The sequence below is a fragment of the Nicotiana tabacum genome, chromosome 19, assembly GCF_000715075.1.
Source record: "Nicotiana tabacum cultivar K326 chromosome 19, ASM71507v2, whole genome shotgun sequence".
NCBI lineage: Eukaryota > Viridiplantae > Streptophyta > Magnoliopsida > Solanales > Solanaceae > Nicotiana > Nicotiana tabacum.
In genome coordinates this window covers 137,997,030-138,009,697 of record NC_134098.1, presented here as the reverse complement: position 1 = coordinate 138,009,697, position 12,668 = coordinate 137,997,030, and the positions used below count along the sequence as shown (strand labels likewise).

The following is a 12,668-nucleotide window of genomic DNA, read 5'->3' as shown; positions in this document are numbered from 1 at the left end:
TTGTTCTGTTTTTTACTAATTTATTGTATTTTACAGCCTGGTATATCATATGAGAGAGTCATATCAGCTGGGACATTCAAGGATGCATCTGCAACTAACATATACATTGGATTTAAGCCTCCGGATTGAAGTTTAAAGGAAGAAATGCAGTGACAAGGTCACAACTTCAGGAAATGAGTGCAGCAAGGAAAAAAGGTTCTTCAAGTCAAACAAGTTCAGCTGCATCTACACTGTGAAGCAGATCAGTTTTTATTTATGTTATCTAAGATGTCACTACCAGTTTTTTGTTTGGGCAGTTATGCTCTATTAGAGTTTATTAGTTTGGGAAGTTATATGTTTGGGAAAACAATGCTCTATTTTTTGTAATTTGTAGACCAAAACAATGCTTTATTTTTGAGCTTGGATGTAATGCTAGTCCATCACATTATGCAATGGAATGTTTAGGCAGTTATGTTTTCAATTCATGAATATGAATTTGCATTTCATTCATAACACATTATGAAAGTGCAGCTAAATTTAAATTTGCATTAAAATTGGTCATTTCCATTTCATTCATAACAAGATAGTGTACATTAACAAAAGATCAAATTCCTAGTACCTACTTCTAACATACTACATTTTTCTTGAACTAATAGCAGCAACTTCAACACTATTAGCACCAGCATATCATAAAAATACTACATTGTTCTTCAAACCACCAGCATCACCAAAGCCAAATCCATAGAAACAGCACCACCACCACAACAAATAACCACTTCAACCGCGCAACTGTTTTCTCAGTTCTTTCGACTCTCTTCAACAGACCCCGTATAACCCTCTTAGCTTGGTCAGGCATTTCATCATCATGCCATCTGAAATATTTGCAGCCACCTCGACCCTACAAATTCAAAAAGAAATGCGGCCAAAAAAATTAAAAATAAATTTCTTTATTAAGAAATTCAAGGGTCTAACAAAAACAATACGATCGACTTACCAATTTACAACCATAAAATCAGCGACCTGAATTTGCAGATGACCATGATATAGTCAGTGGCGCATTAAATCCACAGTGGCAAATTTTCATTCCATTGCGAGAAGTTGTTGATTTTTGTGACATGGAACTGATAAACGAGAAAGATGAGGAATAAATCAGATCAAGATTCAAGCTTGGACACCTAATCTTCAGTAGAAGGGGAAAATGGCGAATTCGCAAGGGAAGAAGACGAAAGAGGAATTATGGCATTCTTGAAAGAAAAAATGGGAAAATCGGGTGTTTTAAAGTGGGTCTAACGGGTGTGTTTTATTTTTACTATTGGAATATCCACCTAAGCAAATATTAATAATATTCACGCGCTTATCATGTGTGGACATAACGCTCCTTTGGCCGGACATGCGTTGTGTTTAAATGGTATACATCAAAATAGAATTAAAGTGTTCAATAGGAAAAGCGCTAAATTAATGTGTCAAAATGGAAACTGGAGTCAAGTTTAAGGGGCGAGTATATATTTGCCCATTTTAAAATAATGGAGAAAAACCAAATGAGTCATCATCACAAAAACATTAAATTAATCTGTTAACCACAATAATCAATCCGTCTGTCATCAATAAGTGCAGTTTAACAAGAAATAAAATATTGAAATAATTGTGGTTTAAGCAAAGCAGTAAACGGAAGCAGAAAGCAAGGCCCAGTTATTACCGACACGTGGTTCCGCATATTATACCACTAGTAGGGCTCTACTGACACGTGTCAGTTTGTCCTTACGTGGACCAATCGGGTCGGGGAAACGGATCGTATCACGACCCTCTCTCTCGACCACGAATTCTGATACCCACTCTCTAAGCTAGGCGACCTCAAATTTGATCCGCGTTGCCACGTGGGCATTCCACGCCTGACACTTGTTTTTATTAAATACAAAAAATATTAAAATATTCCTGAAAATTTTCAAAGCAAACAAAGCTGCTCTGTCTTTCTCTCTCTATCTCTCTATCCCCTTCTCTCTCTATCCAGAACCTCCGAGATTTGTATTTGCGAGCATCAAATTAGGGTTCTACTGCCGTCCTTGTGCCGTTAAGTACTGATTTCCGGCGAAGTCGTGTCTTTCCGACGACTTATCTGTTTTAAGGTGAGTTTTCCGGCAGGATCTATGTAAAGTGGTATTTGCTCGGTTAATTTTTGCTGTTTTTTATTGGCTTCTTACTGCATGAACCTCAACAATAAGAGTTTTCAGCTTTTGAACTGATTGAAGATTTTTCTCAAAAAAAATAAATAATAGAAATTACGAATTTACTACTCAAAAGTCGTAACTTTTAGAAAATTTTACTGCTTTTAATTACTTGATTTAGAGCCTTCAAATTTTGTAGCTTTGATAGATATCTTACTGTTTTAAAAGTAGGAGCAGGAAAATGATTTTGTTGAATTGTTTCTAATGTTTGTTTTTTCATTTTTTGATTTGGCTGATTCGTGAACGGAGATAAAAGAAGGATTTGAGATTTGAATATGACATCTGACCAGTGTGCTGCATGTGGCTTGAGTGCTGGTTGAAACAAATCAAAGGAATGTTAGATTTGCAGTTATACGAGGTAAGAATTTCTGCATTCCTCGACGGGTGTAGCTGAGTTTAAATTGCTATTATTATTATTTGATGCCCTTTTAACGTTGTTCGTTGTTCATTGTTCTTCTTACTGGCTAGCGAGTGAGTACATTGAATTTGCCTTAGTTTGGTGTGCCGCCGAGATTAGATTCATTTCAATCTGTATAGGTTTCCTTTGATGACAAGTGATTGGGGGAATGGAGAAGGTGGATACTTTGAACACATTGAATGTGATTAAGATGTTAAATAGTTGCCTTTCTTTACCATTTAATTCTGTTTTACGTAATTTTATTAGAGGAAAATTGACATTAGGATCAACTGCTGTTCATGAAATTCAATTTGTCTTTGCCACCCTCAGAAAGAGGTATACTGTAAATCATACTGAAAGTGCACCATTATCTTGTTCATTGTCCTCCATTTGCTATTCTTTACATAAGAAGAGGTACCAGAAATTCTGTTGAACAATTTAGTCCTCCTTTTTCCTCAGCTGATCTGCTCCCTGTATCAATTTTCTTTCATGCTTCGGAAGTAGCTTAGATTCTCTTTCCTCAATGAGAAGTAATAAGAGGACAGTTGACAGAGAGTTAGGTGATCTCTTTTCATTTGCTTAAGCAATGTGGGCAAAGTTACCCCGTATCTCTTTTCTTAAAAAAAGAAGGTTACCCCGTACTTGTACCAATAGGAGGATGCATGTACCTGGTGGAATAGTCGAGTTGCTCATAAGCTGGCTTGGACACCACCATTTTATTAAAATTTCTGTTATCTTAGTAAACTGCCTTTGCTTCATTTGTAACATTATTTTTTTGCTGGTGAATCTTAGCTAGTCATTTCATCCTTTGGTGATCTCAACCTATATCCTTGTAGGAGACCAAGAGCATTCTACCATTATATGTGCTTTGTCATTTCCTCATACTACAAAATTTAAATTCTAGTTTTGATTTGCTCATTTTATGGAAGTATACTCTGCCGTTCTTACAGCTAAAATTCTGTAACTGGTGTTACAGCTTGAAGATATATCTTGGGATGAGTTCTGCCACAGCGATGATCATATAGTGCCACATCCAAGTAGTGCACACACCGATGAACCACTCTCCCAGAATGATAGCCGTAAGAAACCTCGCCATGAAGTAATTGGTTTAACAAGTAACACAGGCGATCAATCTACTGGTAAATATGCTAATCAGCAAAAGGAGCAAATACTTCCTCCATTGAGTAATAAAAACACCAAAATGCTGGAAAAGGACCCCTGGGCCGATGCACCTGATGGTGCCAAAGTCGAAGACGTTTCACCATCTGAAAATACCAGGACATCCAGTCGTCGTATCAAGAGTAATAATGTAAACTCAATTGAGAGCAAATCCTGTTCTAATGGTCGCCCTCTGGATGACAAGAATGCTGCTGTGGGGGAAAACGCATATAGCTATCCAGTTGGTCCCATTCCTCAGGCCGATGATGATCTCAGCTTTTTGGACAATAGTTGCGAGGGTAAAGACTCTAATGATCTCTTATACTATAGCTGGCCTGAGATAGAGAACTTTGAGGATGTTGACAGGATGTTCAGGTAATTGCTTTCTTCATTTCAGTCAAACGGACTTTATTCATCCTTTTATCCTTTTTAGGGGGTAAGATGTGAACAAAATTCAAAAAAAAAAAAGTATTCTACCCATGACATCTATGTCAGTTTTTGATGTGAATATAGATAAAATGAATAGTCTGTTTAAAATACTAACAATGGTAATGTGTTTCAGGAGTTGTGATTCAACATTTGGATTTGGACCTGGTAGTGAAGATGACCTAGGTTGGCTTTCATCATCAGATGTTATTGAAGGATCTGGAGATGGATTGACGTCAGCTTTTAAGTTTCCATGTCCAGCATCCACTGCACTTGGAAGTACATCTGCAAGTCATGAAACTTCAAAGCTAAAGGAAACAAACATTTCAACTAATACTTCTGTCACTGAAAATCAATCACTTGGCTATAATGGCAGTTCATGGTCCTCCGAGAAAAATGAATCGGTAAATCTGAGTCAATTGTCTTTTGTAAATGAATCAAGTAATTCAGAGTGCGAGTTAGTACCTGACAAGAAGGTATATTACTCAGTCTCTGTGAATATCGTTCTTTTTATCTTTAAAATCATATTTTGCATCAGCTTACCTATAAGGTGGTTGTTTTGAAGAAGGCTGGGGTACAGGGTGGTGGAGTACAGGTCGAGATTGCATCTAATAACCAACCACGAATCAGCAATGATGTAGTGGTGAGTAAAGAATGGATGGTAGTTCCAATTTAGGTGCATTCTTCCTCTTTGAATTTTAGTGTTGGTTGAAGGAACAGTTCCTGAGTTTCTGGATGATATTGTCTTTGATACCATCAGCTTCTTATTAAATGCATTGATCCTGATGTGAACAATTATTCCTCCTATTTTTAAATTCCTTATGGTGTCTTCTTTCCAGAATAGCATGCAAAGGAAACACTCCAAGCATCAGAATCGATCTGAGGGTAAAAGAAAATGCGGCTATCTAGAAAATGGCGACACATTCAATTACACTGATAGCGTTCCAGAAGAGAAGAAGCATCCTTCTGGCCCCCCAAGAACTCAAGTGAATTTCACATCTGCAGGTGTCCCGCAGCAAAAGCAAGCTCAAGTGCCCGATTTTGGCTATTTGGGGGGTAGCTTTTCTTACATGCATTCAGATTACGGTCATTCAGATAGGAGTGCTCTCCATCCAACTCTACCAATTACAAAGCACGAAAATAATGGTCTCATGTCTCCTTCTCCCAAGGACTCCTATGCATCAAATCAGGTACAGTCCATGGAGGGTTCTCCTGATCCTTCTTTTCAGGTGGCTGCTATGACAATAAATGAAAAGGCGGAGAAGTTATTCCACCAATCCGGAGTTAAGGTTGAAAATAACCGTGATCTTGAAGGGGTTGGCATGGGGATTCCAGCAGAATTAGGATCCTCAGTTGTACAGGAGTGCTCTTCTATAAGTTCTGGGTTGGATGAAAATTCAGAAGAAGCAGCTAATTTTCATCAGCTTCAACGTGTCATGGAACAGGTAGTCAGTCCCACTATGAAATTTACTGTGTTATAATCTTCTTCTTCTTCTTCTTTGATGAATTTATTAAGAGTTTAAGCTGCAAAAGAGTTAACTCAACTTTGCATGTATGACATACTCTCCTATGCATGTTCAAAGTAGACTGGTGTTGTGCAATCAGTCTTGGTGCTAATCGCAGTTATTTTCTTGATCTGGTGTCATATATATAAAAACATTTCATATTCCTATACTTTGTATATCCCAAAGTATTTCATCTTACAATATTTGAAGAGGGATGTAGTATATCAAAGATCTCCTGCTACACTCTCTTGTAGCTGCACACATACATCACGGGACTGTTCCGATTTTGTAGAACTGCACACTCGTTTTGTGCATGCTTCAGGATGGTCTTTTTAGTGCATGTCGCTGTTGCAAGTGGTAGGCAAGTGATTGGTATATTTAGGCACCTTCCACTTCCAACCAAGAGGTTGTGAGTTCGAGTCACCCCAAGAGCAAGGTGGGGAGTTCTTGGAGGGAAGGAGCCGAGGGTCTATCGGAAACAACCTCTCTACCCCAGGGTAGGGGTAAGGTCTGCGTACACACTACCCTCCCCAGACCCCACTAGTGGGATTATACTGGGTTGTTGTTGTTGTTGTTTTAGGCTGATTATGCAGAAATCATCCAAACGTATGACTTATATTTCAGTATTCTCTGGTAATTATTCATATGTTAGTCCAGTGTACTTTGGCTAGGATGGGCTTGTTAGCAGATGTGTTAAAAGTGGGTCTTCAAAGTTAAACCTGTAGTTGAAATTGACTTCTTAGTATTACATCTTTGTAAAATAGATGACGTTCAACTTTCTTGGTTTAGTTGGACATACGGACAAAGCTATGTATAAGGGATAGCTTGTACCGGTTGGCTCGGAGTGCTGAACAAAGGCATAGACATGCTAATCTCAATAATGGCTCTGGAGATGATGGAGGGGCCAGCGGATCACTGATTAGCGAGGGAACAAACAAGTATGGATCCTTTCTCAGTATCTATATGCATTATTTGCTGAATAGCTTGTTGTCTTGGCTCTCTCATATTACTTCTCCTATATTGTCTATTTTTTTTTTTTGTGTTAATTAATCATCTTGTATTAGTTTATATAGTTGATTGGTTGTTTAAGTTTGACATCATTGTTGAGCTTGGCTTTGCTTAGTTCAACGATGGCATTGCTAAACTATATATGTTGCCTTTTATTTTGGGTTAATTAATCATCTGGTATTAGTTTATATAGTTGATTGGTTGTTTAATTTTGACATCATTGTTGAGCTTGGCTTTGCTTAGTTCAACGATGGCGTGTTCAGCGAGTTGTTGAATACTAGCCCAACTTTAAGTAGTAGCATCCTAATTTAAATCTAGTACTGTGCAGATGTTTGTCCATTGAGTTATATTTTGCTACATAAAAGCTTGTCTATACAAGTTTATTCGTTGAGATTAGCCATTGGCCAGGTGAAATTAATAGTATGGAGTGAAATTATACTAGTACTACCCATCTTATAAAAAAAATTGTACTAGTTCTACACGTAGACGATCAATAATGAAAATCAGAAAAATTCACTGAACAACTAAAACGGTAATTTTGGATGAATCCCTTGTGGTTTCCATACGCTGCAGCTCCTGTTGGTGATAGGCAGATGATCTCCTCCAATATCCTCTTGCTCTCTTCCTAAAATGAGCCGAAGCAGGTTTTTCCGTGCTAGATATAATCGCTTTGAGTAGACAGACAGGGTCGATCTCAGAAGATGTGGATGAATCAATACTTCATAAACTGTACAGGAAGAAAGTTATACTGGAACAGAAAGTTGATGTTTCTGAACAGTTCTTAACTAGTTCTAGGGCCATCGACTAATAGTCAACATCTCTGGAACGGCATTCTTCTTTGAATGCTCAAATTTGGTGCTAAGATAAGATCTTTAAACTATTAGTGTTCTTCACTTCTACCTAAAAATCCTGAAATTTGGATTTATTTCACATATTTAACAGCAGAAGCGAGGATTTAGCTCAGTAAGAGTGGTATATTCAACATATCAACTGTACAATATAAATGTGGTAGATAAAGTTATGTATCAAAAGAATTGATTGTTATCATTCCCTATATCATTCCCTATATGTAAATACGTAAATAAACTTACCTAAAGGATTGATAAATGGCATACAAAATACATAATGAAGTGAAGATAATATTGGATGAGTTTTATGCATGACATGTGTCTCAATTGACAGGATGGTACTGCAGGAGTGTATGTATTCTGCCAAAATATGTTGGTGGTTTTTCTTATTATAAGTCCTCGATTTATTAAATGTCAGTGTATATACAACATGCTCAGTTAAGAAAAAGTACTGTTGGTTAAGAAAGAGGGATACTATGTCAAGTCAGAAATGATACTTTAAAAAGCAAATCGGTGCAGGGGTGCTGGGTTTGTGGAGCTGGTGAGCAACACATGTAACAGATTCTATCTCTTTTTGACATCACTTTTTGGTCAGTAACATCGAAGGGGTTGTATTTCAGGTCCACAGGATATTTGGACATCGAAACAGACACGAACCCTATAGATCGATCTATTGCACATTTGCTGTTCCACAGGCCTTCAGATTCAACTGTAACCCCTGCCCGTGACTCCTGGACTTTGAAGTCGCCTTCCTTGGTAGGTTTCTCTTGCTTCCAATATTCATATTTAACTGTCTGCAAGATGAAATCTTATCCTCAATAGAATCAATGGCAGATTCATGGGTCATTGTCTAGCACGCCAGTGATGGGTGAGAACTTGATTTCTCAGGGAGAAATTGCACCTCAAACAGATAGAACTGATCATTGACCATAACTATTTAAGAAGCAAATGATGGTGTCTACTCTCAATCCTTGTGGGAGGTCACGTACAGAAATTATCAAGATCTCTTACAAGGAACCTTTATGTTTTCAGTGTTATGTGGGGGACCCCGGTTTCTGGTCCATGTTAGACCATATCGTTGTATGAGCTTTCACAATCAGGTTACTTTTGTTTCCTTCTATCCCATCTGTAGTGACTGTAACCCTTCTACACTTAGAAGGCATACAAAAACAACCATTCTTGTGTATACGTAGAGTGGACCAACTGACTCTTTTTGTTGTCTGTATGTAAGTAGATAATACCTGGAAAGTTTCCATAAACTGATATTTGCAAGTGCGGAAGATGCTCCGACCTGTTCGTTTATCTGTGGTTTTATGGATCTTTTCCCTTTTTCCCTTTTAAACCTAATTCAAAATTTAATTCACAGCGGAATTGCTCTCTATAGGATATAACTTAATTGCAATACAAGATAGATCATCTTCAGATACGTTATATTTAAAGATATATATTATATTCTCTCATATATTGACACAAATGAGTAGTTGTAGAACAGTACTTCGAAAGAGAGGTGAGCGGTGAAAGATATTTCATTACTTATTCTGAACAGCAGCTGCTCCTACATTTTTGTTAACAAAAGTTGATTGGTGAGATGTAGTTGTATGGGATGAGGGCTTGGCTGGAGAATGAGGCCAAACAAAAGCACCCATTGCAAACTTTCGCTTGTTAGCCAAGTCGCCATCAGCAGGTAAACCATATTCAGCAAGAAGCCTGTCTATCATCCACTCGGGCATGTGCTGATAGTCCTCTTTGGTGTATTTTGGATAGTGCAGAGGCATCTGGAAGTTGCTAACGCGACTCTTTTTTTTACTATCCATCACGTTCTATCTCGCCTTTAATGGATATGCTACACTTGGCTGATTTCAACAAAATGTGAAAGTAATGTTATATAAGCATGTTGAATATCACAGGAATGGAGTGATGTACCTTCTCACACCATCCATTAATTGGCACCTCGTGCGTTTTCAGTCTTGAAATATCATGTATGTGGGCATGTGTGCGTCCCTGCGGGAGAGAGTAAAAGGTAGCTAAAAGTGTATGAAGCCATGAGCTGACTTCTCAATATTCATGTATATGGGCTTATACAATTCTTTCTACAATATGTCATCACAATCAACAAATTGAAGTCTTTCAAAAATTTCAATGTATAGACACTTATCACAAGCATCTTATTCTAAGTTAGAGCAAGGCAAGTATAATCTAGTATGGTTAGAGAAAATTAAAAAAACATTAGATGGAGGGTGTGTTTGGTACGAAGATAAACATTTTTCGGAAAATATTTTCCAATTTTTTCATGTTTGGTTGGCTTAAATGTTTTGGAAAATATTTTTCTCATTAACTCATTTTCCTCCAATTAGAGGAAAATATTTTTCCTACCAAAAGAAGTGAACATTTTTCAAAATACTTTTTCAACCTTCCTCACCCTATTCCCCATCCCCACCAACCTACCCCACACCCCTACCTACTCACCCCAACCCTCGCTCCCCATCCCCACCCTACCTCACCCCCACCCCAACCCACCCCACCTCCACCCTCGCTCCCCATCCCCACCCTAAATAAAAATATTATTAATAGTACTTTCTTTTCATGTTATAGATAGATTTTTTTTTTCATTTCAACAAATGAGTATTTTCTTTTCATAATATAAAAAAGTCTTTTTTTTCATTTTAACAAAAAAAAGTACTTTATTTTCGTGATGTAGACAAAGTATTTTCTTTTCATGATGTAGAAAAAGTATTTTTTTCGTTTCAACAAAATGAGTATTTCATGATGTAGAAAAGGTATTTTAAAATAAAATGATTACTTTGTTTTCAGGTCGTAGAAAGAGTACTTTCTTTTGCAACAAAAAAAAAGTATTTTCTTTATAGTTATGGAACATAAATTTCAACATTGTTTTGCGTAAAAAAGTAAAGCAGCACATTAGTTCCTTTGGATTTGTGTGAATTTTTAGAAGAACAATTAAATTGTTGAAGAAAATAGAGTCCTGAAAACGTTGGGTATTTAGGGGTAGAAATGGCGTGGGGTAGCCACTTTTTAATGTGGTATTTAGTTTTTATCCAACATTTTTAATGCTGAGCAAAAATAACCACTACTCTATTAAAATTAATACGAAAAGACGGTTTTACCCTTTCTTTACACTGCATATATGAAGTTAAGGATATCATGTCCTTAACATTTACACTGCACATATAAAGCATATGATGTCCTAAAGTTTAACAACAGAAGGTGCAAATACATGATACTTTGTCCTTAATATTTACACATCACTCATGAAGTTAAGGACACCATGTCCTTAATATTTACACAACACTCATGAAGTTAAGGACACGATATCTCTTAACATACACTGCACATATGAAGTCAATGACAGGATGTCCTAAAGTTTAAAACAGAAGGTGCTAATTCAGAACATTTGGTCCTTAATCAAGAGGTTGTGAGTTCGAGTCACCCCAAAAGTAAGGTGGAGAGTTTTTGGAGGGAGGGAGTCGAGGGTCTATCGGAAACAGCCTCTCTACCTCAGGGTAGAGGTAAGGTATGCGTACACACTACCCTCCCCAGACCCCACTAGTGGGATTATACTGAGTTGTTGTTGTTGGTCCTTAATATCTACACAACACTCATGAAGTTAAGGACATCATGTCTAGCACAAGGGTATTTTCGTCCGGGCGGGTAAAAGTTTATTAAAGCACTAGCTAAAAGAATAAATATATTTTAAACAATGACTTAAGAGTAAATACAACTCTAATTAGTGGCTAAATAAAAGGAAACTGTGAGCTAATTAGTTGATTTCTCAAGTTATAAAGAAAAAAAAATTTAAATTGCATTCTTTTGCTAATTAGTTAATTTCTCAAGTTATATAAAAAAATTTTTTGAAGAAGAACACTACAAATAAATATTGTATTCACAATCGAGGATAAGTAAAATAGATGATAAATGGAGTAACTTTTCAATGGATAATATTAAATAAAAATTGACTTGAATAACTTTATCCGATTAATTATCAAATTGACCGATCGATTCATTAATTGAATTATTTGGGTGTATAATATTCTAGGGGTATTTTATCTTTAAAATGCTAGTATTGGATAATAATTTGAGATCCTGCAAATGATCACATATCTTACAATTTACCTATGTATCTCATCTCAAATAAATTATTAAAATAAATCATACATTTGATCTCTATGGCTTATTATTATGTATTTTTATTCGACTTTAAAATCCTAATATTTGGATTCCATTAGATTTCAAATAAGGAAAGATTTAATAAAATATTTATTGATTTAAAAATTCAAATAAGAAAAAATTTAGTTGATTTCAAAATTTAATATATTAGAAGAATAATTAAATTATGATTTTGTCCTATATGAAATCTATTTTCAAAGGATAAAAAAGACGATCTATATTTGCCTAAGGGTTTTCGTGCTTTTATTATAATATATATATATATATATATATATATATATATATATATATATATATATTATAAAAGTACGAATAATTTAAACGCTAAATGTTCAACGACTAAAATATCCCTGAGATACCATTTAGAGCTAAATTCTTTCATACAAATAATTTCGTATTGGACAAAATTTTAAAATTTAAAATTGAGAACTTTGTTTTGAAGAATCAACGTTCACGAAGAAAACTTCTTGTCGAATCTCTCTTGATTTTAATAGGAATTTGTTGCATGTTTACTGTTCAGATTTTTTTTTGTATCTCATTTTTAATAGGAATCCATTGCATGTATTTACTTCCTACTTTGTTTTCAAAACACTATCTCCGCTAATTCTTCAAAATACCCGAATAAGAGATATGTTCTTTATCAAATTAGTTCTCTATATATACATATATGCATATTCTATTAATATATATACGTTATTCCATATCAATTAATATTATTTGTAATTAGATTATATTTGTTTTATGAGGTTTTAAGTATTATTAGATCGTATCCACTTAATACTTTTTAATTTAAAAATGTAATCTAGGGTATATTCTTTTATGTTTTAACCCATGTTAATATTAGGGATGGGGCAAGCATCTCTATATTGTATTTATTATCATTACACTGATAAAAAGTTTTGGAAACTCTAACTGAACAAATTAAAAGCGTATCAATTATTTT

General features: G+C 35.6%; 1 protein-coding gene across 20 annotated transcripts; it reads left to right on the top strand.

Annotated features, from left to right (window-relative positions):
- Positions 1-1,868: 1,868 nt before the first annotated feature.
- Positions 1,869-8,845, top strand: LOC107803837 (protein LNK1). 20 transcript variants are annotated; one of them, XM_075238720.1, is made up of 9 exons: positions 1,869-2,102; positions 2,451-2,559; positions 3,575-4,131; positions 4,319-4,658; positions 4,751-4,825; positions 5,022-5,627; positions 6,477-6,625; positions 8,164-8,299; positions 8,378-8,845. In XM_075238720.1, exons 2-9 carry the CDS (start codon positions 2,500-2,502, stop codon positions 8,468-8,470), a joined length of 2,016 nt encoding a protein of 671 aa, XP_075094821.1. In that variant the 5' UTR covers positions 1,869-2,102; positions 2,451-2,499; the 3' UTR covers positions 8,471-8,845. The 20 variants fall into 20 exon arrangements, with proteins under 20 accessions (XP_075094821.1, XP_016483111.2, XP_016483112.2 ...); XM_016627625.2 differs by having other exon boundaries at positions 8,366-8,845; XM_016627626.2 differs by having other exon boundaries at positions 4,748-4,825.
- The last annotated feature ends 3,823 nt before the right edge of the window (positions 8,846-12,668 follow it).